This window comes from Mus caroli, chromosome 1 (genome assembly GCF_900094665.2).
Source record: "Mus caroli chromosome 1, CAROLI_EIJ_v1.1, whole genome shotgun sequence".
NCBI classification, from domain to species: domain Eukaryota; kingdom Metazoa; phylum Chordata; class Mammalia; order Rodentia; family Muridae; genus Mus; species Mus caroli.
The window spans coordinates 75,515,716-75,543,157 of NC_034570.1; the positions used below are offsets into that span (position 1 = coordinate 75,515,716).

The 27,442-nt window shown below is 42.1% G+C and overlaps 1 protein-coding gene across 2 annotated transcripts in view; it reads left to right on the forward strand.

Moving 5' to 3' along the window:
- The first annotated feature begins 214 nt into the window (after window positions 1-214).
- Window positions 215-27,442, forward strand: part of Rhbdd1 (rhomboid domain containing 1) — a 118,396-nt gene continuing 91,168 nt past the window's right edge. The window contains exons 1-3 of one of the 2 annotated variants that reach the window (XM_021173374.2): window positions 215-351; window positions 23,606-24,117; window positions 26,028-26,160. In XM_021173374.2, coding sequence (XP_021029033.1) covers window positions 23,685-24,117; window positions 26,028-26,160 — 566 coding nt within the window. In that variant the 5' untranslated portion in view covers window positions 215-351; window positions 23,606-23,684. Of the gene's footprint in view, window positions 352-22,331; window positions 22,579-23,605; window positions 24,118-26,027; window positions 26,161-27,442 lie in introns of those variants that run through there. The other variant, XM_021173369.2, reaches the window with a different exon arrangement.

A 27,442-nucleotide genomic window follows, 5' to 3' on the forward strand; every position in this document is an offset into this window, starting at 1 on the left:
GTAGACTGCACTGCACCGGGAAGAAACTTTGGCCTTGAGGGAGCTGGCCATAGGGACTCATGCGCTGTGCGCGTGGTAAGTGATTATTAGTTAGTTATGGCTGTAAAAGCTCAGGACACCCTAGTTGCTAAGGGTTGAACAGGATGAGCGCTACGCATTAGCCAGAGGAACCCGAAAAGGCAGTACGAAGCAAGGAGCATGCGCAGACTGCCGCTCCTTTCCCGTGGCCGCCGGAAGTGGAGCCTGCGGAATCGGCGTCCGTTCGGGAAGTTGAGTCTCCGGATTCGGCGTCCAGACGTAGTGACGCACGAGCGCGGGAGTACGTGAGGACGCAAGCGGGTCTTAGAGAGAGTGAGTTTCCGCGTCTCTTCAGCTGAGTGTGTGGCATCGCTTTTGTGCGGCGTGTGTTGCGGCTTCCCGGGCCCGCGATGGCCGGGCCGGGGCTGAGATCCGGGCCGCTGCGGGCCGGGCGGAAGCGCTGCTATGGGGCCAGCCAAGGTCCGCCGGGCGGAAGTGCTGCTTTGGGACCGGGCGGAGATGCGGGGCAGCCGGTTCCAGGTCTTCTCCCCTCCGGCCGGCCGGGATGGGGTCGCAGGGGCCGTCACACCCGTACCGCTTCCCTGGCTCATGGAGATCTAGGCTGCCTCGATAGGCTTTTGCGAGCTTCCTCCGACTTCAGGAAGTTTGAGGAGAAGTTGCATCAGCTTGCACAGAGCTTGCAGTGGCAGGTGGTTGGAGGGGCGGCCACTTCTGTCTCTATACGCAGACCCATCCTAACCTCTGTAAGGCTGTCTGTACCACTGACAGGACAGACATACACCCGAGGGACTTCACCTCTTCTCCTTTCACACATGCCTTTCCGTTTTTCCAAAACAGGCATTTTTAAAAAATAAAACTGTAATATCTAATTATTGCACGGTTAAGATTCAGTTGTCAGACTCTTATAAAAGTTCCTTTCAGTAGCTTCATGACACCCAGGTTTTCTTGGGGGAGTGGTGGCGCCAGGTTTTTTTCCCCTCTACTTTTCGTCCCAACGTCCTAACCTCATTTACCTTCTTCCTGCTTCTATTACTGATTCTGCTTCGGATCTTCTAGTGTTCTGGTACATTCCAGGAGAGCAGGTGCCCATGCCTTGGTCCTGGGTTTGCTGTCCATCAACAGCATCTTCTAAGGGAATTGTTGGCAGTACAGATTTTAGTGTCATACCCCTTTGAGCAAGCCTTTCGGTCCATTCTAGCACTTCCGGGTGCTGAGTTCGACGGATAACATAGCTTAAAAAGGACTCACTCGTTATGGAATTATACATAATGAGGTTGGAGTAAGGTGAGTTATTTTCTAGATCTGGAATCTTGGCCGAATCATTTAACTGTGATTTCATAGTACTAAGTGTTAACATGTGAAAACAAGTGGGTAGTAATAACCCATATAAAACACTCCAAGATAAGTTACTAGACCTGCATGAAGAAAGCGCACAGGTCGTGGAGGAAGGATGAGGTGTAGGGTTAGAGAGCGGTTGGAGTGCATGATTTTATGACTGCTGCAAAGACTTTTATCCCAACTACTTATGAATAGTGAAAATTTAGATACAGGATAATTACGGGTGGCTCACACCTGTAACGGCAATGCTCAGGAGGCTGAGGCAAGAGAAATCAATCCTAAGTTCAGAGGCCAGCCAGAGATACATCATGAGACCCTATGCAAACAACCATATCAAAGCGAGAAAGTTACAGCAGTCCGTACTGCCACTAATTTTATTTACATTGTGGTATTTTAGAAAATGAACTATTAGAAATTATGCCAAGGTGGTTTAAAGGTCTTTGGCCTTCTTGTTTCTTCAACTTAGTTATACCTAAGTTTGTCCCGCAGTTTGGTAAAGGCCAGACCAGAGTTGCAAAGAAGCATACAGTGGTGGCTAGCACCCCGCCACCAAAAGCTGTGCTGTTTCTGTCCTTAGCTTTTGTCCTTATATATGGTATGGCTCCATCTTAGCAAAGAAGGGCTCATGACCATTGGGAGGGTCACAGTTAAGTGGACAGGCTCCCAACGGGATGATTTTTATTTTATTTCTCCAAATTGCTACATGGAACATTTTCTAAGAACTATTCCTTTCTCCAATGGTCCACCTAGAGGAAGAAATAATCATTCGGGGTCTGAAGCTACTGTTCTTGTGTCTAGGCTCATTTCAGTGTTGAAAAGGGTCAGTGACTAATGGTGACCTATGTAACTCATAGCTTTGACTAGAGAGCACTGGTGCCAAGGCCATGCTGAGACTCCAGGATATTATGGGCAATACATTGTCATGTAAATATGTCACTTGTGATACCAGTTTCTATCCGTAATAGTTAACTTTACCACCAAAGTGATACTGTCCCATCATGAAGCGATTTTTTTTTTCCAGAGGCTCCTAATGTTGTGTTATTTTCTGTGTAAGAAAGATAGATAGCTGAGGTTCTGAGTCAGGCAAGCCCTGCTTGAATTCTTCCTCCCTCTGTGTATTGATTATGCCCCATAGACAGATTAGCTTCCTTCCAGTTTTAATTTCTCCTGTAAAGTAGAGGCTACCTTAGTTAAATGAGATGCTGTGTTAACTGTTACTACTACATTATATGTTAGGTAATGTCTCTTTTTGAAAGGGGAAGAAATAATGTTTAGCATTTAATTCTGACTGCCCTGTTAATTTCCATCTTTTTTGTTGTTGTTGTCTTGTTTTTTTTTTTTTTCTTTTTTTTGATTTTGTTCTTTTTTCATGACAGGGTTTCTCTGAGTAGCCTTGGCTGTCTCTGCCTCTCAAGTGCTGGGATTAAAGGCATGCACCCCCACGCCCGGCTAATTTCCATCTTTTATGTACTAGGTTGTTTTATTACGTGTTCACTGCTTTTTAAGTGATGGAGATGCTGAACCAAAACTTTCCTAATCTGTTAGGAAAAAGCAAACACTTGGAGAAAATTACATCTCAGCTTGCTAGAAAAACATTAGTTCTTTCATAATCAGTGATTTCTAGACATTGTTTTTATAGTTTCCAAATTAGAGATAATTAACTTCAAACTATCTTTGATTGTCCTATGGCCAATTTCATTTGATACAGTCAGATGTGTCATGTGAAGCTGTTATGTTATAGAAGATGCTTCTGTAAATAAATGCATAAAAATGTTATTAACCCTGAAGTAATTTTTTTCAATACATATGCTTTACAATAGAACACTAGTATGTTCAACTTTTAAAAAATGTCAAAGTTCTTACTTTTTTTTCGTGCTTCTACATTTAACTGTGAGTGTATGAATGGAATATGCTTAAAGGCATTCATAGCAGACCATACTTTTGTTTACTTTGTAGTATATTATATGAGGGTAGGGAACCAAATATAAAAAGTTATGTACTTATGTACAAATACATTAAAATTATTGTGAAGAACCATTAACAGTGCTGTTCTTTAATGTTGCCATTATTGCATCCAAGCAGTGATTCTCAGTTTTGTTTGTTTCTTTGTTTACTTATTTTGTTTTAACTTGGAGCCTGTTAAGCAGAAATTTACCCAGAAGGTTCAAGAGCTGGGAGGCTTTAAGATCAGTGACATTGGAGTACACAGGTTCCTGGTCCAGAATGTGTCCAGAGAAGTGGGGTTCTGAGGGGGCCTGCGTATGATTCACTGTCAGAGGCAGAGCTCGGACCATGAGCCGTACCTAAAACTGGGATGGTAGGAGTCTAGATACTGGGGATCCCCTGCCCTGCAGAGTTGCTGGCTTTGTCTCTGGGGTAAGCATATGTCTGGGTTCTCATACAGAGTCATGGGTGATGATTAAAAACAAAACATAAGGCTCCCAAACAAATACAGTCTTCAATTTGTCCCATATTTTATAGAAATGGGATTCTGTGCAGAAAAACAAAGAACAACAACAAACCCTACAGCTTGTTAAAAATCCCTGGCACTGTGGCAGCTGTACCACTATTAAAGCTACTTAGGATTTCAACTTTTGTTCAGTCTCTTAAGTGACTGAGGAAGAGAAACAAAGTCTACAAAAGAAGGATACTTATGTATACAACCCACAGTGATTTTTGTTGGTTGATAGCATCTGGTTTTCATTCATATGGTGAAGTAGATTTTGTGTGTGTGTGTGTGTGTGGGGTGTTAAAGTTAATTTAATAATGACTCCTCAGAAAAATAATTTAAAATCTAACCATTTGTTAGCTTGTTATTATTAGTGGTGGTAGTAGTAATACTGTCATTTTCACACATTGAGGGGGTTTTCCTTGGGACAGCTGGAGAGTGGGGGAGGGGAGTCACTTTCAATCACGCAGCTGCTGCTTGCAGCATCATGGTGATGATATTTCAAAGCTGGTGGGTAATTCTGGCTGTATTCAGAAAAGTAAATGTGTCATATTTCTGAGATGCAATAGATAGTGTGCAAGCGCCCTTTGGGATCCAGATGATAGCCAACTGACAGTGTGTGCATTCAGGCTTGCATGTCGGTGTTATTTACCATCTAGTTTCTTGGACGTTGTTACATGCACATCATAATTACAAAGCAATAAAGTCCGGTTCCACGGGGAGACGTCTCATTACTTTATGGACAGGAAGGGAAAATGAAAACCGAATTTCAGTGGTGTACTACATGCTTTCATGTGCTATGCTCTTTTATCCATTCTCCTCCACAGCCTTAGGAAGTAAGTGTGATTTTCTTTGTCTAGTGGATAAAGAGGAGCTCAGCAAGAGGGAGGATGTGGTCTGTCCCAGGCAACATGCCATGCTTGACCCCTCCGGACTAACTTCAGGGATCCTACACCCTCAGCTGTTCCCCATGGTGCTAAGTGGCATCCTTTTCATCCAGAGTCACAGTATTAGGATAGCAATGAATGAAAGTTCTATACATATTACAGTGACCTCAATCTTATAAGTAATATGTACTGTACATGTGTTTTGGAGCTATGCATAATCCTGTTTAGTCCCTCCTCCCCCCCCCCCCCCCCCCCCCCCCCCCCCCCCCCCCCAACAAAGTATTTTGGGCAACACTCAAACTTTGACACCTTTCATATTGCTGGTACCAGCGATTTTGTACTTTGGGGTGTTGTAATGAATGAGTTGTTCCAAATTTGAGCATCTATAGAAAGGCTATGTACTGGTCATATAGTCTTTTTCCCACAACTTTTCTTCTTCCCTTCAAGGTATGCTAATTTTATACTAGTAAGAGGCCTGTTAGGCTTCTCAATTTCCATCCTTTACTTTTTGTGAGATGCTGCTGCTGTTTTGGAGGGTGGGGTGGGGGAATCATTTCACCTTCTCCCTCATTGCCTAAGGACAGTGCTTATCCTAGTGTCTAGTTGCCATAGAAACCTTAAAGCTTGTTTTGCTCTTTCCTATGCATGCATGCATGGTTCTGTGTAGTTTTGAAGCAGTTCCTCATGTGCCCACGCTGCTGTTGATTGCTTTGCCTTTGGAGGTTGTAGCTTTCTGCAAGGACTAGCCAGTTAAACAGTATAGATTGATACAGTCATGTTCTTCATGAAGTTTCAGACACATACCTTGACTGCACCAACATTAGAGAAGTGTTTTTGGTAATGCATTGGGTAAAGGGAGACTTAAATAGGTGAATCTCTGGAAAGTGCCAGACCCTCCCCTTGTTCAGTTTTTTCTTGGCTTTTTTTTTTTTTTTTTTTTTTTTTATTTTTTTTATTTTTTTTGGATACGTGCAATATTTGCTATGAAGTTCTAGGTAGAACTTTGTATCCAGGGACACTTCATTGATGTGTGTATTCTAGACTTATTTTCCATGAAGAACAGAGACACAGAGATGCAGTAGAAAACCACTTCTGTAATTACTAATACACATTCTTTTAAAAGCATTGCCTTGGTATAAATAGACAAATAAAGACACAAGTGGGACCGTTTGTTTTTTCCTTTTAAGACTACATTTGTCATTCAGTACTCAACGAGCGTGAACATTTCAGAGAAATTCCTGCAAAAGTTGCTCTTGCTTGCATCCTTGTCCTATGCTCCCCTGTCTCTAAGCACACCATGCCTGCAATAGTCTCTTGAGATACAACCTACTGCACCTCCATATCCTGGTTCTCTTATGGGCTAGAGCTTTTGTCAGTCTAAAGGAGATAGCGATGCTGGAAATAAACCTGCTTGTGAGCACCTTTGTAAATGTGTGGTGTTGTGGGTTGACAGCTTCGCAAACAGAAGCAAAACTATCTAATATATATGATCCACGTAATTTAGTTAAAGAAAAGAAGCTTACTGGGACCCATGCGGACAAGCACACATACAATAGAAAATCCAAATGGCCATGCCTCAGTAACAGTCGTTGAGAAGGGAAGCTCTCTGGGTTTGTGTAGTCTTGGCCACCTTGATGAGCTCCTTCAAATGACAGTTGTATCAATCCCAATTTCATTAGTGCTAGGCTCTCTATTCAGGTCTGAGTTCCAGGGCAGAGTTGTTACTCCAAGTTCGCTGTCCTTCACCCTTGACTGAAAGCCCATCTTTTCCCTGAAGGTCACACTAAATGGGGTGAGCCACAGATTCTTGTTAAAAAGAGAATGGGGTTATTTATTGCTAGATAGGCAAAAATCTCCAACCTGTCCCAATCACAGGTAATTTACAGATGTCCTGTGTTCTTTGCAGGACCAGACCCTGTCTTTGAAGTTTGACTGCTTTTCCCACTTGACTTAATTTTTGTGCAGAGCTGATTCAGTTCCATAAATAATTCAGCATCCGTTCATGCACAGATGAAATGAAGGGTGGCAGTGGTGGGCAGCACTTTCCTACTGACTCGGGATAGACAAAGAGATCTGGTTAGAGCAAAGAGGAGAGTAGAAGTCCTTAAGTCCTCTAGAAGGGCGTGATCACGGTATGCTTGCATTTTGTCCCCATGTGCACCCTGGTTTAAAACCTGCTGTCAGTAGGGAAACTTAATGAGTTCTCATTACCCTAAAACTTGTGGTCTGTGGGAGGAAGAACTGGCTTATGATTGATACCGAAAGTCATAAGTGTTGACAGGACAGAAGTGGAGTTGGCGTCAACTCACCTAGAGTTGTGGAACAACACTGAGGATTATATGCAAAATCTAGTAGCTTCAATTTTTCAGTCACTTTTCATGTGTAAATATAGTCTGATCACTGGTGTTGAGCCAATAGCCAATAGCACTTTTTAAAGGAGGGGAAAATTTTGTTAGCTGACATCATGAGAATTTTTTTTTTTAATCTCTATAAAGGAAGGGTCATTAAATTCTCACAGTACTGGCTAGCCTTAACAAAGAGTGGCTTGAGATTTTATTATACAGTGTATTTTAATTAAAAAGTAATTTATGGGACTGGTGAGGTGGCCCAATGGGTAAAGATGTTCGCCATGAAAGTCTGAGGTCAGTCCTGGGGGCCCATGTCCAGGGGGAGAGAAAACCCAGCTGCATAAAGTTGTCCTTTAATGTCTATGTGAATACTGTGCTGTGTGCTCTTCCTCCCCAACACCTTTATGCACACGCACGATAATAGAAAATGATAATTCTGCTTCCACTTTCATGTACTATACTGTTTAAAAGGTATGTGTATAATTGAGTCTCGTGATACAGTTTAAAAGTGTGGGATAGGATTCTTAGAAAACCTTAGTCACCACCATCTTATAAAAATACTCAGAAGTATTTCCAATGTTTTTCTTATGGTCTCCCAATTTATTTGTTTATGCACGTAAACCACCATCACTTCTCAAATGGTGGTTGTGTGCTGTGTGATTGATCTCTCACTTGGTCCTTCCAAACTCAAATGAGCCTGTTATCCTGGTACAGGGGAAAGCCTGACAGTTTTCCCAAGGCCAGTTGGTCAGCGTGTTGTGGAATTCCTGCTGAGGACCATGCCCTTAACTGTACTGCCCTGTACAGGTGTGCATTGATATTGCCAACATTAGATACAATTTTGTCAGAGAGGATTGGTCCATTCCTCTTCCCCTAAGCCTGTCTGTTAACACCCCCATCCCCTGACAACTTTTATGTTCTGAAAATGTTAAGAATCCTTGTGTTATCCATCATCTTGTGCTTCTGTTTACTGTGCCTGGGCCAGCCGCTCTCTAGTGCAGCAATGAGTCCCTGTGAAGCCTTTTGTCCTTCCTGTCTCCCAGCAGCCTGACAGCCGTTCATGTGGAATTCCGCAAGATTGCATTTCAGCAACCAAAGTGAAATGTTGCTTTGTAGGTGAAAAAAAAAATAATTAAGTGCTTTTAAAGATGTATTTGATTAACAGGAAGCTGATCTGTGTAAATTAATTATAACAGTAATGATGTCATAGCCCTGTCTTTTGTTATTAACCAGGTAATTGGCCAGGAGTTTAGAAGCTTATTGTAACTGACAGCTAGCAGTTTGACCTTGTGTACTGTCTGAAAGTAAAACATGCACAAGGAATGTAAATGGAGTTTGCTCATTGGGCTTCGGGTGTTGTCAGAGTGTCTGATCTTGGGCTCTTAGTTTCCTTCTTTCATTACTTCTTTGTTCAAACTGCTGGCCTGGCATGTAGTCCCAAACGGGATGTCATACATCTCTCACTAAAGGCATCTGACCAAACACAAATGTCTGTGTCCTTGAAGAATTGTAATCAGATATGAGACCTTGGCAATTTGATGTGTGTAGATAGATAGATAGATAGATAGATAGATAGATAGATAGATAGATATCCCAGTAAACAAATATTAAAATTAAAGGAATCTGGGTTTTTTAAATCTGTGTAAAGGAAGGTAAGACAACTTTTGATGGATGGACATAGGGGCACACTTGATAGATGTTTATTCTATATTGAAATTTGATCAAGTAAGTCAAGAGTACTGCAGAGTAATTGGGTAATGGGAACTTCAACCCTTGGTAAGTTTTGTTAAAGATAGGACTGTAAGACACATAGACCAGAAGTGGCCAACTAACAGCTGTTCCCATGGCTTAGCCACCCTACTCTCCTCCATGCTATCTGTACTGTCAGCCCTAATAGAATAGGGCATTCCCATTCCTAAAAATCATGATGCTATAAAGAGCTTGGAGACAGGTAATGTCAGGAGAACAAAATGGCAACCTTATGTAATGGTAGCATGGTTTACATGCACTAAATGTGAGTAATGTGCGCATATTGCAGAAAACATGGCATGCGGATTAACTAGTGATGTGTATGTGTGTAAGGTTGGCCAGTGGTCTCACTTGTTTTTGATTTGTATTTTTAGAATAACTAGATATTGGAGTAGAAATGTATTTCTTTTTCACTCATTTAAAACAACAGATTCTAGACTTGGGTTTTCAGACTCTGAGCTGCAAAGCAGCTTGATGTTTCAGCTCAAGAAATCGATCATTCTAGAAGTTGATGGTTTTGGAATATCCAGAGCCACAAAGATGAGGGCTAACCTGACCTGGGCAGATGCAGGCCAGTTAGCATGAACAGGTGAATGTACTGTGGCCTGTGTGGCAGTCATTCCAATTCATTATTTTTCAAAATCCATGTTGCCTGGTATGTTAGTTACTTATCTCATTCCTTGCCAAAATCCTGGAGAAGAGCAGCTGAAGGAAGGAAGGAAGGAAGGAAGGAAGGAAGGAAGGAAGGAAGGGAGGAAGGGTGTCTTTTGGTTCATGCTTCCTGGGTGCATCATAGCAGAGATGGCATAGTAACAGGAGCTTGAGGCAGCTGGTCACGTTGCATCTGCTGTCAGGAAGCAGGCAGCTGAGCACTGTGGTTCAGCTCTCGTATATTTTTTTTTCAGTCAGGGAGCCCAGATTAAACCTCTGAATTGTAAGCCAGCCCCAGTTAAATGATTTGTTTATAAGAGTTGCCATGGCCATGGTGTCTCTTCACAGCAATAGAAACCCTAAGTTAGTCCCTATTCACTTGGAGAGTGTCATTTTTGAATCGTTCTTTTTCCTGTTTAATATTTTTCTGGTTCATATACTGTTTGGTTGCCACTGCTATTGGTAAGTTTAGAGCATTTCCTGACTCTTCAGTTCCTTTCTGGATTGTTGTGCTCTTACCGAAGCCAACTCAGTTCACACAGAGCTTTTACTCTCAACTACTAGTCCTCACCAGAGTAGAAACATTTGGGTTCTGATGAGCAAGTAGGGGTTTTGTTTGCCTGTAGCTCCCTCTTCAGTGGTGAGTGAGGGCAGAGGTTGGAGTCCTGTTGGCATCTGACCTTTCTGTTCTGCCATCTTCCTGATCAGGTGCCACTGGCCTTACATATCACTAACACTGCCTCAGTGTTAAAACTGATTCTTGGGTTGGTGAAGGCCACAGGACAGAACCCTGTGGTCTCCACCCTGATTGCCTTTATTGTCTCACATTTTAGGATCAGAATAGGGGACCACCTAGCTTGAAACATCGTTTCATATTTAAGTCTCCTCGGAGCGCCCAACTCCCTCTTGCTTCAATAATTCTTATTTACACAGAGAAGGCTACTTGCATGTCGGTGAGCCCCAGAAATCCTCCTGACTCGAGAAAAAGCCATCTGATAGTATTTGGAGGTAGGTCATGTGGAAAGTGACCAGGCCATGTGGTAGGAGGCATGAATTGGAGCCATGACTTTTAAAAAGCCCAGGAAATCCCTCTGGTCTGTTCCCTACCATCTGTAATTGGCTCTCACCAGTGACGTCATTCTACTGCTTATGGTGATCTCACTCTACTGCTCCAGTCTCTGCTTTCTGGTCAAAACTTTGAGGAGTGAATTTTCTTTCGCCCAGTGAATGGTACCTGCTTATAGTCAGTTGAACTAAGGGATACCCAAAAGCAGTATCTAACATAGGGCCCCTTGCTTCCTCCCTCCCTCCCTTCCTTCCTACCTTTTCTTTCTTTTGGTAAGAAGATTTTTTTTTTTTTAATGAAAGGAAACCTTTTAAAATCATTGACATCATCTCACTTTTAATTACAGTTCTCATTAAGTTCTAATTAAACTTCATGGTATATTATGAATAAATGTTAATCTAAAATTAAGCAAAAATTGGTTCCTTTCAGTCCTGTTAAGAAATTGCTTGAGATTTTATCTTCGAAGAAGCATTCATCTGAAAGAGAAATAGGTGTAACACTTTTTAAAAAGTGTTTCTCATCTGTGGCTGAGGTTGGAAGACCACAGTTGTGCAGTAGAATATTGAACTCTTTCCTGGCCTGCTCCCCAGGCACAGCTTCAACAGTTTTTATTTGTGTAATTAATAGGCATCTGAGGCCTTTGTTACCTGCTGTGCAAGTGCAGATTGCGGAACTTGGCTTTCATGTGTGATGTGCAGGTGGACCGCTGGGGCCTCTCGAAAGCATCAGCAGTAGCAAGTCTGGATTGCTGTTGTGAGAAACAAAAGCTGAAGGGTCTACTTGAGAGCTGGGCTGTGATCGTAAAAGTCCAGTTTATGTGTATTGTCCCTAAGACCTTTCTTATCTATATAGGGAATATAGAACTTCTTTTTCAGTTTCACACCAGGACTGCTGAAAGTGTATTCAGCTGGAGCAGATTCCTGTGTTTGGAATTGGGCACACACAGTATATCATGTTTTTATCATTTGGGTGGTAAGAGAGCCCATGTGCCTGTCCATTCTGGAGACAACAGACCACATGTGACTGCCCACTAGATGGCTTTGTGTATTAAGCACCTTGAGCAGAGAAGTAGAGGCCAGACATCCTTAAGGGTCATAGGCAGAAGCACCACAGACCTGTCTGTGGACAACTGCAAAACAGCTTTAGAGAGGGCTCCAAAATAGGCAGTTTTCAGGATGAGTGCGGTAGGCCTGATGGTATATGAAACAAAGATGGTAAGAACTAAGTGAAATGAAACAAATTACACATAACCACTTTTAAACTAGATGTGTACCTATCAGATGCTGTTGAAAAGATGTTATAGAATACAGTAAGACTAGTTCCTGGTCTGAGCCTAGGTGGGTCAGTGATGATGATAAATTTGCTGTGTCATCAGCGGTCAGTGATGATGATAATGATGCTGTGTCATCAGCAGACACCTAGAGTTCTTAAGCTTCAGGCATTGTTACTTATCACTTCTGGAAGGGAGGCCTTATTATTAATGCCTGGTTCAAAGGTGAGGGGTTTGGGCATAGATTAAGAATTTATTCAGGAGTCAGATGTGGTGATCCCTGCACTTGGAGGTAGAGGCAGGTGAATCTCTGATGTTTGAGGCCAGCCTGGTCTCTAAAGAAAGTTTCAGCACAACCAGGGCTATCGAGAGAAAAATCTTGCCCTATAAACATCATCATCATCATCAACAACAACAACAATAAAATTTAAAAAAATGAAATAAAAAGAATGTACTCAAGATCTTACAGTATCAGCATTAAGTTGTGATTTAAGGCTGGCCTTTTGGCCACAAACTCCATCCTGCTAACCATGCATGCGTCATGATGTTCACGAGGTCAGAAAGGTATTTGATGAATTGTTGGGGAAGGTGGTGGATGAACTTGTGTTTTAAGCAAATTGAATCAGACGTTTTGTAAATAGATTAGGGCGAGTGTAGTGTGCTGAAGGCCTGACCTTTGTGGGTTGTGTCACCACATTAACACATGGCTATTAATGGTTGGTCACTTGTCTGGACATTCTTATGTCCACTTAATGCTCTAAAGTCCTCACTCCTCGAAGTTACTATGTTTTACCTGTATAAGCCTTCCATGTGATTGGCATTAAGGCAACCCATTTCTCTCTATTTTTATTTTTGAAACTTTATTGTAAAAAACAAAATCCCTGCTGCAAATAAAAAAAAAAAAAAGGCAAGCTATTATAAAAGACACTTGGGCTTCATCCCATTAATGGGCGAGGGATTTTTTTTTTATTTGTGAAGATTATGAATGGGCAAAAAGAAAGAAAGAGGAGCCTGTGTGCTAAGAACTAAGTCTTCTCACTTAAAAGCAGAAGACACAGTCGGTGGCATCAGGCACTTTCCAAGTTGGCATCCCAGGCTGAGTGGCTGTCATAACGAACTCTCTGCATTTGTAGGAAAAGTCTCCTCGAACTTTAAAAGAAGACAGGGTTCTTAATTTCGACGTTCTCTGGAGCAGAATCCAAGTTGTAGGCATTTCCATGTATAGATACCAGAATGCAATTATTGAGAGTGTCATGATATTCATGAAGACCACACTCCCATTACCTTCTTAGTATAATTTGATTCCAGTCTTCATGTTTTATTCATGAGGTCCGTTTTTATTCATTTCATTGTCTCCATCTCCTTTTATTCCTCCCTTTAATGGGAAGTAAGAAAACAGAGCCCCATTCTGATTCCCCTTGGTTGTATCATTAGTACAGTTCATGAAGCCACTTAACAGATTTTAGAAGGCTAGAAGAAATTGCTGTTTGTGTGCAGCTTGTCACCAGATGATCATGGAGTCTGATGAAGATTCTACACTGCCTCCCCTAGGACTCCCTATTTACCAGTCACCTTAGGTAGATGATGCTTTCTGGTAAATTGAACAGGGTGTAATGATGTGAAGCCATGCCATCTGCTATTATATTTAATAATTAAGTGTTAAGTTTGGAAGGCATAATTTCTATGTCATTTTATAAAACTTTTAGCAGAGTTTTTTGAAATGTATTTATTTATTGAAAGTAGAACTGATTTGTTTATAAGTATTCAGTTAGGAAAATTCTTGTTTTTCACTAATTGTTAATGTATCATATACTTTTTTTTTAATTTTCAGGAATATCTTGAGTTGCATTATAGTTGGGATCTTTTAGGACCTAAGGAAACTACTGTCATTTCAAAAATGAAATCATACCAAGAAATTTTAGTATCAGAATAAAATATCACACTGGGTGGGAACATCCTCCTTCATTGACACTCCAGTGGCAAGAAGAGAAAGTAGTCTTTTAAGTTTGTTCTTCAAAAACCAGGAATGATATGGTTTCTAAGAATGTATCTGGTCAGCTTATCCTGTCTCAGAAAAAGTAGGCTCATTGAGCAGAGCAAGGAGCAAGGTGCACTGGTATCTGGCCATTCTCTTGGCCTTTTGACTTCATTTACTATGCTCTTTGTTATGGCTCACTCTGTTGCCTGGCTCTTGCAATTAAGAAAGAAGAAATGTTTTTATGTTCAATATGAACATTTGCTCTTTCCATAGCATTCTGCACAGTTTGCAGTAATTAGAAATGCCAGCCCTCTGTGTGTTCTTGAAAGGATTTTGTGGTATTTACACACTGATGTGTTCACATAAACTGTGCCAAGCTATTGAAGGGCATTCAAGTGGCCTCTCAATGTGCTGTACCCCAAGGAATCGTGATGCTGATGTTTGCAGTTCATCAAGCACTGTCTTTGTGATTTCACCTTTCTTTCTGGTGCTTTCTCCTAAACTGAGCTTGTTGGTGGTTTCTTGAAGGTAAGGGCTGAGGTAAGCACACTTGTATGCAGTGAACATATCTAAGTTCATATTGCATTTTCAACAATGTAAAGTTCATTTTATCAGTATCACTAGCCTTATATTATGGAGAGGGGTTTACACACCACTTCATACTCACTAGGAAAGGTAGAATAAAAAATGAATAAAAAGCAAAGATTCAAGCTGGGTGGTAGTGGCAACTCAGGAGGAAGAGGCAGTGGATCTCTGGGTTTGAGGCCAGCCTGGTCTACAGAGTGAGTTCCAGGACAGCCAGGGCTACACAAAGAAACCCTGTCTTCAAAAACAAAAAACAAAACAAAACAAAAAACAAAACCAAAAGAAGTATATTTATTATACAGAGAAACCCTGTCTCTGAAAACAAACAAACAAACAAACAAACAAAAAAGCAAAAATCCTTGAATGATGCAGAAGCCAGAGGCTTTGCATCCTACCAGAGGGCAGGAGTTTGAAGAACAATTTGTTGTTCCTCAAAAAGTTAAACAGTTAAGACAGAGTTGCTGTTCCAGTAACTCTACTCCTGGGAGTCATGCTCATACAGAGAAGAGCACACTGGGATCACGTGAATGTCATGCATCCCAGGGCCAGGCTGCAAACACTGGGAAAGTCATCTGCAGGTGAATAGGGAACAGGATGTGGTGTGCCCATGCAGTGAACTATTACTTGACCATATCAAGTATTGGTGTAATATCAGTGATCTTCGAAGTCTGCTGTTCTGTAATGGTCTCACTTATGGGAGAAGTCCAGAGTAGGGGAACTCTTAGGCAGAATTAGGTGGATAATTATTAAGGTCTTGGGGAAAGAATGGTAGTGGGACTACTAAATGGTTTGGGGTTTCTTTTTGGCATCAAGAAAGTTCTGGAATTAATACTAGTAATGGCTATACAACCTATAAATATACTAAAATATTCTGAGCTGTATGCTTTAAGGGTGTGATTATTATCATATGAAGATTATGTCTCCATTTAAAAAATTCTAAACTTAAGTATTTGAAAAATTGGATGTTTAGAAAGCTCTCAGCCTAGGCAATTGTGGGCCTTTAATAAATACTTGTGAATTATTATATTTCCCTATGATATTTTTAAAAGAATGTGTACTCAACTATGTAAAACTGTTAAATGAAACTTAGTAAAGGTAGTGATCCTTCTAAGCTATGTAACAATAAACAGTTTATTGGAGAGGAAGCCATATAATGGAAGATGATTTCAGTAAATTTGTTGTGTTTATAATAATATAGAGACCCCAATCTTCAGCGCAGTTTTTAATTACTCCCATTAAGACTCTATCATGTCTGTGTTTCTTGTGGAATTAATTTGTTAGTATCACATACCAAATTGGGAATAGAATTTACAGCTGGTATATATTTATTCTTGCAATTTAATGGTTTCAGTTCTTATTGAACGTTTAAATCTGAAAATTGAGATGCATACTGCCTTGGTAAGTGATAATGGTGAAATATTTTCTGCTTTGCAAGTAGAATTCAAAATCCTTGTAATTAGTTTCTTTTCCCTTTCTACTGTTTTCTTCTCCCCTTTGGGATACACTGGTCTCTCAGATTATGAATCCAGCTTCTTTGTTTATCCTAGCCATGTAGTTTTTCTTATTACATACCTGTTTAATTTTTAATTTCTCATTAAAAGTAAATATGGCTAATTTCCCCATCAATATTCAAGAAATCTTCCATGTCTCTGCCACAACCTTGATATAATGCTGTCTAGTGTGTATTACTACATAATTAAAGTGGTGTTTTGTTTGTCAAATAGTTTTGGCAAAGCAATTTATCAACACATTTTAAGTGAACCATAGATTTATTTCTATGAAGTTGATAAAGTGTTCTAGGATAGAGTGATACACATCACATGGTTGGAAGATTATTACAGCCGTGGGAAAGAAAGAGATGTTCAGGAAGGTGTCCTGATTTGCTTAACCATGCTTGCTCACTGTGCAGTGGAAGCTCATTCAGAATGCTAACCTTAACTCATTTGGGAGACTCTTTAAGCACAGACCATAGGTCACTGTGTTCACAATGATCACACAGTCTAGTTCTGTCTGATTGTGGTCACATTCAACAAGGCTACCCCTGCCCTCTGCCATCAAGCTGCACCTGTAGGGACTTGTGATACGGGAGAAGCAGAGTTGACTAAGCAGAGACTATTCTGACAGATCAAAGGTGTCAGCCCTGGAGACACTGGAGTCAGCCCTGGAAAGTTAGGATAAAGGCTTGGTCCTTTATTCTCACTGATACTGAGCCATTGAAGGCTTATTACTAAGGATTCAACTCATGTTACTTAAGGCTACAGTATGATTTCTGAGGAGAGGGAACTTAAACATGGCTGAATTCCCCCTTTTATACCTCTCTTCCCCAGGGAATAACTCCATAGCTTATCTGAGGATGTGTTAAATATAGATGTGTTATAGGACAGATTTCTCTTTGTCACTTAAAACATCTTGGGTGCAATCCTAGCCTTCATGGCAGAGGGACCCATAGAGTGATATTTTTCTCCCTTGGCTGTGTCCACCTTTGCATGCCTGGTACATTAAAAGAGAGATGCATGCTGTATATGTCTGTTTTTCTAGTTTCCCGGAACCAGTATCTTCATGTCTTTCAATAAGTCTAAGTGGTGGTTTAGGTGTTGGGAATCTAAGTGTCTTGTTCTTTCCTGTCCTCCTAGCACTTGACATTTGGAATAGGTGAATGGAAGGTGGAGTGACTGTGTCATTACTGTTAGAAAGGAGACTTCACCTTTCACAAACCAAGACACCAGGCACACTGGAGTCCTCCTATAAGATTATGACCTGGGAGCTTGCTGAGAAGTCAAAGCTGAACAAACCTAATTTGGAAATCATGATAAAAAGAATCATCAGGATTAAGGTCTGGAGTTCATAGGAAACATTAAGGATAGAAGAAAATAACCCCCCGAGTAAGGGATTAGATTGCGGTTCTCAGCCTGTGGACTGAAACCCTTTGGGGTTCACATATCACATATCTGCATATCAGATATTTACATTGTGATTCATAGCCATAGCAAAATTACAGTTTTGAAGTAGCAATGAACTAATTTTATGGTTGGGGGGGTTCATCACACCGTGAACTGCATTTACAGTTTGTAGCACTAGGGAGGTTGAAATCACTACTAATAGTTAGAAGGACCATGAAGCCACAGGAAAGCTAAGTATCCATGGAGTGGGAGCTGAAGGCCTGTGGGAGGTGAAGCTGGGAAGGTGGAAAGGGCTGCACAGGAAGGGGCTCAGCCTGACCAGAGGAGCTGAAGCCCAGCCTGAGCTTGAACACAGGGCAGATACTCAGGAGGTTCTGCCTTTCGTGTGTGTTCTTGGTCACTGGGAATTCTAACGCAGGAGAGCTGCCTCTTAAGTCAAGACATCATCAGCTTTGATTGGTTGCTACTGCTGCTGCTGCAAGTGACCAGTCATCCATAGAACCTTGCTTCACCGTGCATATAGAAATAGATGAAACTGCATGAAGTCACAGGGGCTAGAGGATTGAAAGTTTCCCAGTGGGAAACCATGGCCATTTCTCCAAGGTTGTCTGGCAGCTTTTCTGTTGGAAATTGGGTTACTTTTATTTTATTGTAGCCACAGAGCTATAATAATAGTGATAAGGCCAAGGCAATAAATACACTTGATGTGTTAAGTATGTGTGTGCATGTGTGCATGCACATATGACTGGGCTCAATCACCCATGGGTGCATGATCTTTGAGATCATTACTGTAGGTGTCACGCTGACAAGATTGCTAAGGATTTCCACAAACTGCTTTCTGGTCAGATTGGAGGTCCACACCACAGGAGGAGACCCATGCCTGCTTCTCTGAACCTGGTCAGGAACCCTTGGCTGGGGAGGCTTAGTAGGGGATTCTTCTTCATTTTGCTAAACAACCATGTTGTCCAACTGCTTTCCAGGTACTCTTGTTCATTCCCCAAAGTGTTGTTCTTATCGCTCTCTCTTAGTTGGGGTTTCTATTTTTGGGATGAAACAGTATGATCAAGGACAAGTTGGGGAAGAAGGGCTTTATTTGAGTCACCCTTCCACATTGTAGTCTATCATTGAAGGAAGCTAGAACGGGAACTCAAATAGGGCAGGAACTTGGAGGCAGGAGCTGATGCAGAGACCATGGAGGGGTGCTGCTTATTAACTTGCTTCTTGTGGCTTGCTCAGCCCGCTTTCTTATAGAATCCAGGATCACCAACCCTCCAGGGGTGGCACCAGCCACAATGAGCTAGACTTTATCAATCACTAATTAGGAAAATGCATTAAAACATCCATTCCCAACCTGTGGGTTCGGTTCCTACCCTTTTAGGTTAAATGACCCCTTTACTGGGGTCACCAAAGACCATTGAGAAAAAAAGATATTTATGATTTATAACAGTAGGAAAATTACAGTTATAAAGTAGCAATAAAAATAATTTTATGGTTGGGGTTCACCATAGCATGGGGAATTGTATTTAAGGTCACAGCATTAGGAAGGTTGAGAACCACAGCCCTGTAGGTTTGCCTACAGCCTGATCTTATGAAGGCATTTTTTTTAATTGAGGTTTTCTCTTCTCAGACGACTATGCCTTATGTCAAGGTACATAAAAATAACCAGCACAGCTGATCTCTTGTCAAGTTGCCATACAAATACAACACTGTTAGCTGTAACCTTTCCTTTCTTGTTTATTCCCAAGGGCACGTATTAATACGGATATCACAGTAACAAATATTCCAAGTCTTGAACAGCCTGTACAAAGTAAAACATTTTAAAAATCAGTCTATTTAAAAATCCAATGTCTCTTTTAAAAAATCTCTTTAGAAATTCAGTCTCTAAACTGTGGACTCCTATAAAATACAAAATAAACTAAATTCATCCTTACTTCAAGAAGGAAGAACCAGGGCACAGTCACAATCTGTGACCCAAAGCAAAACTGAACTCCAACAGTATAAATAACTCAATGTACAATGTCTGTGATTCACTCATGATCTTCTGTGTTCCTCAAAGGCCTTGGGTCACTTCTCCAGCTCTGTCCTTTACAGCATACATAGAATGTCTTCTAAGCTCAGGCAGGTTCTGCTCAATTGCTGCTGCTCTTCTAGGTGGCTACCCCCAAACTGCTGATCTTGGTGACCATCTCCAAAACTGCCAGAGTCCCTTGTAGCAACTGGGCTGCACTTTCACCAAAAGCCTCTTCTGTGCTCTCTTGGGGGGATTATAACCCTGCCACACAGTACCAAACTTCAGCTGTTCTTCATGATCTCTTCATGCATTCAAAACCAGCAGCACTTGGGTGATTCTTACACTACCAAGTTCAGTTGTCAGGTCAAGGTACAGCCTAGGTTGCCTCTGGAACACAGCTGCTATGTGCTGACCATGAGAACACACTTCCCTGAAGGCTTCATCTCAGTGCCCCTGGCCTCTTCTTAATCACTGTTCATTCTTGAGCATCCATTGGCTGTGCAAAGTAAAGTTTTACTCCAGTTGTTCTGGTGTCTTGTTAATCACAGCTGATACTTCAGCTCCATCTGACCAGATATCACAGATTCTTCACACAAAAGGCCCAGGAGAATTTTTGCTTCCCTCTAAAACATCACAAGCCAGGCCTCCATTATATGAACTGCTCACAACATTCTTCCAAGTTCCTACAGAACAGCTCACTGAGCTCTCAACACTTAGTAGCTTCTCTAGCCTCAAGTCCAAAGCCCTTCTACAGTCCTCCCAAAACCGACATAGCTCTATCACAGCAATACCGCCCCCCCCCCCCATCATGGTACTAATTTGTCTCACTTAGGGTTTCTGTTGCTGCAATGAAATACCATGACCAAATCAAGTTGGGGAAAAAGGGGTTTTATTTAGGTTACACTTCCACATTATAGTCAATTATTGGAGGAAGCCAGGACAAGAGCTCAAACAAGGCAAGAACCTGGGGGCAGGAGCTGATGCAGAGGCCATGGAGGGCTGCTGCTTAATGGCTTGCTTTCCCTGGCTTGCTCAGCTCCTTTCTTATAGAACCCAGGATCACCAGTGCAGGGGTGACACACCCAATGAGCTGGGTTCTCTGCCATCAACCACTAATTAGGAAGATGTCCTAAAGGCTTGGGTACAGCTAGGTCTCATGGAGACATTTTTTTATTTGCGCCTTTTTTCTCTCAAATGACTATACCTTATGGCAAGTTGACATAAAAATAGCCAACACCCAACACACTTTCCTCAAACAAGCTGTGTATTGTAGCAGGCATTGGTTAATGCAGAAATCAGTTACTGTCCAAAGGGCTGAGAGTAAGTGACGGGAGAATGTTCTGCTCCAACTTGGACAACTGTAATACCTGCATGAGTTATGTCTCTGTTGCTGTGATAGAACACCGTGACCGAGGCAACTGATATAAGAAAACATTAAATTGGGCCTACGGTTGCAGTGGGTTAGAGTCCATGATGACAGAATGAAGGCAGTGTGGGAGGAACAGATGAGAGCTCACAAAAGCAAGGCAGAGAACATACTAAAAATGGCTTGATTCCTTTGAAGCCTCAAAGCTAGCCCACTGTGACACACCTCCAGCAAGGCCACACCTCCCAACCCTAACCAAACAGTTCTACCACGTTGGGACTAAGTATTCAAAGAAGAGCCTATGGGAGCCACTCAAACCACCATAACACACTCAAAGGCTCAGGGAGCGCCTCAGAAAAGGGAAGAGCAAAGAATGTAAAAGCTGAGGGTGGGGAGGGAGATGTGCAGAGAAAGGATGCCTTCTGGATGTGAGAGCCAATGCCCTCATGAACTCACTACAGCCTTGGTTATCTACACAAGGCTTGATTGGACTCATCAACCATTCCTCATGGGTGAAGGAGGGACCAATGAGGCCACACCCTTCTGCAAAGGATTATCAGAGTCAAAGCTTATTGGGAGAGGGGGTATCTCTTTCTAAAGTGGTGTAGCCACAAAGTGGCCCTTGATCCACTCAATAGCTTTGTCCCATGCTCCAGCTCCAGCTCTAAATGTACAAGGAGAAAACATGAAAGTACAAGTGAAAGGGCACTTGTGTGGAAGGTGCCAGTGGGAGAGGAAGGAATAAGCGGGTAAAAATTACTAAAATCCATTATTTAATATATAAAAGAATAAAAAACAGGAAGAAGTACATTTTGGGGGTCCAGAGTATATTTGAGCTTTGTGAGAATTGTCTTTTGCAGGTTTGCTTTCAACATAGCTGATAGTGAAATGAGAATACTAGCACTTTACCACCATTCCCTTTGCCCCTAGGACTTCTAGCAAGCCTGGGTTATCACTAGTTATTCCAATTTAGTGTGAGGATCCTGAGGACCAGCAGCGTTAAGTGATGGGCTTCTCATAGCACTCCTAAGTAGACACTTTGTAAAATTAATGTTCTTTAAATTTTTAAGTTTTGTAATGAAAATATAATTCCATCATTTTCTATAAAGCTTTTGCATTGTCTAGTATGCTCGGTTACTGCTTGCTGGAGTTGGGAGCTGAGAAATTGCCACAGGAAAATACATGTCAGTAAATGAGCACTTTCTGGAACATCTTTCGAATCCCTTGTCTACTTTTCCAGTATCTGTACCTTACTCCCTACCCCCCCCCCCAACCTTCCGGTTCTTTTATTCAAACACTTGATCCTTTTTATGGCCCTGTTAGACTGTCCCTATCTCCCCCACCCCAACTCCTCACTACCTGTTTCTTGTGAACAGGAACCAATCCCTGTCCAAAATCAACCCCTATATTAGTTAGTAATTGCTACCTACCAAACCACTCCAGAACTACCCTCTCTGTGGTTCAAATTAGGAAGGGCCCATTGGACTCCTGTTTACATCTGTGTTACCATAGACTTCGTTGAGTCTGAGGATTAGCTGACAGTGGCTGGGACCAGGGATCATGAAAGGACCAGAGCCTGTGCAAACTAGCCCAAACTCGAGCCCCTACTGGAAGCCTGCAGTGCATCTTGGGGCTAGGTTTAGGCCTTTTGTATTATCCGCCCCTCTGCTCTGTCATCCCAAGCGTGTCACAATGCCAGCCCCATTGGAGAGGGTGGAGAGGAGGACCACTGACTCATGGAACTCTTCCTTGTCACTAACTCAAATGAACTCTGTAAGACAGTAGTCCCGTCACCACCTTCTGCACAGTTGTGTACCCCTGTTCTTGGGTTCCTTCTCTGTGCTTACAACATCCTGAGCCAGTGGGTGTTTTACTTCCTGGTGACAAGTGAGCATAAAAAACAAGGACTGCATTTTTTTCAATGTAGGATTTGGCACATACGTAAGTTTTTATAAGCCATGACTAAGAATTTGGGGGCGCGGACACCTGTTAGTATGAAGATTGGATTAGACCATAACATGCTCAGAAATCTTAAAACCTAGTTTTTGGCATTTTGAGAGTTTCTGCTGAAAATATTAAAAGAGATAAGGAGACTTGGCAGGGATTTGATAAAAAAATATTTGTCTACTCTCCTTGTAGATTTACTACCTGAGTCTGACTTATCATTTTCATCCTTTTTGTGTGTATACGATGTGTGTTTAGGGTTGTATATGTGTACATGCATATGATGAGTGTGTATGACTTAGCATCAGGGAGTGCTAGCACACATGTGCCATGCCATGCATGTAAAGGTCAGAGGGCAACCTCAGATGTTGGTCCTCGCCTTCCCCTTTGGTTGAGGCAGGGTCTCTCTCACAGTTTTTCCTGCTGTATACACCAGACTAGCAGGGACTCTGCTGTCTCTGCACCTGCCCTCATCATGGGAGCCCTGGTTCACAGATGCAGACAGCCATGCCCCGAGCTGTATATATTTTGGATAATTGGATTTAGCTTTGCATGTTTACACAGCAAGCTTTACACACCGAGCCTTCTCCCTTGTCTTGTTTTTTTCCTATTATTATTACTATTGTTATTACTGTGTATGTATAACGTGTAGATTGTGGATATGCATGTCACAGTGCATCTGTGAAGGTCAGATGACAACTTTGTGGAGTTGGGTCTCTCCCTCCACCTTTTGTGGGTCCTTAGGTTATCGGGCTTGCCCCCCCCCCTTTTTAAAATTTGTTTCTTTTACTGAAAAAGATGCATTACAAGTTCATGACTATTATGGTCAAGGAAAAACATACCTGTCCTTAAGTTCACTTGAATCTGGGATAAAATTTCTATTTTAGAATGTGAAATGGAAAGAGAAGTTAGTAATATCCCTGTTGGACTCGAGGCCACGCCAGCCTGTGCCCATCTTCCAGCGCGGGTCTGAGCAGTAGGGCTGTTCTCAGGTGATGAGTTTCGCATGCCCTATGTGTTTCAGGTGCAGTTCTCCGTGTACCTCCCTGGGTTCCTAATCCTCTAGCACAGTTCCTTATCCACGCTCCTGATATCCTGTAGTCATGCAGCGGAGAACGAGAGGGATCAACACCGGCCTCCTCCTCCTCCTCTCTCAAGTGTTCCAAATTGGGATCAACAACATTCCGCCTGTTACCCTCGCAACCTTGGCTGTCAACGTCTGGTTCTTCCTGAATCCTTGGAAGCCCCTGTACCATTCGTGCATCAGCGTGGAAAAGTGTTACCAGCAGAAAGACTGGCAGCGTTTACTGCTCTCTCCCCTGCACCACGGAGATGACTGGCATTTGTATTTCAACATGGTGTCCATGCTCTGGAAAGGAGTAAAGCTGGAGAGAAGGCTGGGAAGCCGATGGTTTGCCTACGTCATCGCCACCTTCTCCCTGCTTACGGGGGTGGTGTATTTGCTCTTGCAGTTTACTGTTGCCGAACTCATGAATCAGCCTGACTTCAAAAGGAACTGTGCTGTGGGCTTCTCAGGTAAGGCAGACGCTTTCTGAGGGCTGTGTGAGGGAAGTTGGCTGTTTCCTTTGCTAGCTGATATGGGCTCAGGATCCTGAGTGGCTAATGGCTGCTGGGGCCTTCATCTTGAAGAGCAGACCTAGTGGGATAAAAGAAAGCATTGTTTGGACTGTCCCATATTATGCTGCATCTTCATTCTTGGACATTTAGGGTCCTGGTCTGCTAGAACGTGGTTTGGGGTACCAGAAGCATGCAGCTGGCTTTCTCATGGTAGAGCTATGGAAGTAGTTGAGGGTATCTTTACAAAAGAATGTTCTGAAAACAAGATTATACCTGGGAAGCAGACTCAGGGTCCCCTGGTTACCAACTTCTCTGAGTCAGTGTAACACAAAACACTTGTATGTAGCAGGTGGCACTAAGCAAATGAAATACTTACAGATAGGCATCAAGGGGCAACAAAAGCCTGGGTTCGCTGTGAACTGCTCCCCAGAGTTCAGATGGCTTCCCAGAGCAGATGAGGTCTTGACTGTACATATTCCACTTTCAGATGAAGCCTCTAGAAGTCAGCCTTCCTTTACCCCAGTACAGCCAATGACCATAGGAATTCCCGAAAGACAGCCTTGACTTGGCCCTGGACTGGCCTAGCCAGTGCTGCCTCTGTCTCATGTTGCATTTCGTACCTTCCACAGCAATGCTTAAGAATCAGTAGCATGAAATGGGGAGATCTGTATTGGTTCAAGGTTACCTAGAGAATGATGTGGCTTGTGCCTCTCAATAATTTCATTGAAATGAATATCCAATCACGATGGAAAGATGGCTCAGCCATGAAGAACACATATTGATTGGTCTTCCAGAGGACCCAAGTTTGATTTCCAGCATCCTTGTAGGGCTACCCACAGTCACCTGTAACTTCAGCTCCACTGGAATACATACATTCTCTTTTCAGTGTTTTTCCATAGAGGCTACAGGAATCCATGTTATTGGTATTTATTTGTTGTTAATATTTATATAACATAAAATGAGGTTGCCTTCTTCTGGCCTCTCTGGGCACCTGCAGTCACATATATTTACCTGTACTCATATACATAATTTAAAATAAAAATGAATTTTTAAAATGTAAGTGTCCAACCCATTACCATGGTATGTAGCCCATATCTTGGGAACTACCATTGTCATGGTATGCACCCTGTATCTTGGGAGGAGACACATAGCCATTCACCATCACTGTTTGTGTGTGTGTGTGTTGCAGACCCAGAAGGAATGGTGTCATCTTGGTACTGTAGTAAAGTAGCTCAGCTAGTAAGAAGTAGACATGGGATTTGAACCCAGTGGGGAGTCTCTCTCCATGGGCATTGCCCCAGGTATTCTCATTTTACAGATGTTTCACGGGGCTGAAATTGCCATCAGGATTTAAGTTAGGCATGCTAAAGTATGAGATGTGAAGAGGGGGAGGAGAATAGTAATCCTGAACAAGAAGACAGACCGCCCCTCCTGTTCCCCTGCTGTTGTCCCGCCCTTCCTTCCCAACTGCAGCCTTCTGTGTGTAATTATGAAGTACATACACCCTGCTTTCAATGTTTTTCCATAGAAGCTACAGAACACACATTACTGGTATTTGTTCATTGTTCATATTCATATAGCATAAAACTACCTGCTTTAAAGTGGGCAGTTCCCTGGCATTTGATACCATTGCTGGTGGCCCATTCTCACTGTCTATGTCATGCACTTGGAAGCAGTTTGAATTTCTGTGTCAGATCCATTGAAGGGATGACCACTATGCTCCATTGCCCTATGGACTGTGCTTCAAAGCATAAAGTTGGATGTAATAATTGAGTAATTGTTTTGATATTTAATTACTTTTCTTTGTGCCCAGTGATTGTCTCCCTGTTCGGATTGTTGATATCAGTGTGTTCTTTATTCTCTTCCAGGAGTTTTGTTTGCCTTGAAAGTTCTTAGCAACCATTACTGCCCCGGAGGCTTTGTCAACATTTTGGGCTTTCCTGTCCCCAATAGATTTGCTTGTTGGGCAGAGCTGGTGGCCATTCACTTCTGCACCCCAGGGTAAGTAAGTCTTTACTCTCAGGGAATAAACATAGGAATGTGTTGATTCTTGTGGAGAAAGAGTTGAAATAATAATAAGGGAACCATTTTTTTTTTTTTTATAGTGGTGGCTTGCAACCCTAGTGTTTAGAAACTCGAGGTCAGCTTGGGCTATAGAGAGACTCCCTGTCTCAGAAACTAAACTTTTTTTTTCTTTTTACAATGAAGCATATTTTTCAACTTTGAAGACAGATTTGAGTTCCACTATTTTGACATTAGATGTTCCTTGGGTTGAATCCTGTCATCTACTAAACTGTGTGGTTTAGGAGTTTGTTTTTTCTCTTGTAACTAGAAATAAGAGATCATAGGGTATAGACTTGAGACTCACTATTAGCCAGTCAGTGGTGAATTCTAATAAGAATATTGTAGAGATCAACATGGATACCCCAGAAAGATTAAAAAATAACAAGCACACTGGCCTAATACTTTGTGGTCATGATAAATTAGAAATCGTCTTGGTTATAAAGCTCTTTAAATAGAATACTTTTGCACAGTAAATAGATGGACTCTGCTGGGTGTGGTGGTGCAGGCTGTAATCTCAGCACTTAGGCGATGGAGGCAGAAGAATTGTTAGTTAGAAACCAGCCTCAGCTATGTTTCCAAAATAAGACAACGCCAACGAACTCTTAACCATTTGGGTTGTGAAGCCTGATTGTATTCCATTGCTGTTATTCCCTTGTTAATGTGGTTTCATCAGAGGCTGCTTTCAGAACCCCCCAGGGTTCTAAGAATACCATTTGGACCTGCTAATCCAGGCAGGTCTTTGCCTGGACAGTTGAGGGAGGACATAAAGATGTAGAGGTTGATACATAGGTTCCAGGAGACATTAGACTCATTCTGATCTCACCTCCTGATTTCCATGCTGAATTTTCCAAGTTTGGTTCTTTCTCTGCCATTTGGACAAAGGAGGATGAATTGTGTTATATGCCCCATTTCTCCTACCACCTTTAGTTCACACAATCTGTATTATGCAGCTGGAAACCCTGCTTGTTTGTTTTTTCCTGTCAGATCTGGGCACTGTTTACACAGTGGGAGATTTCAGGATTAAGAAAGAAAGATTTTGCTGAAAGGACCCAGATATAGCTGTCTCTTGTGAGACAATGCCGGGGCCTAGCAAACACAGAAGTGGATGCTCAGTCAGCTATTGGATGGATCACAGGGCCCCCAATGGAGGAGCTAGAGAAAGTACCCAAGGAGCTAAAGGGAACTGCAACCCCATAGGTGGAACATTATTATGAACTAA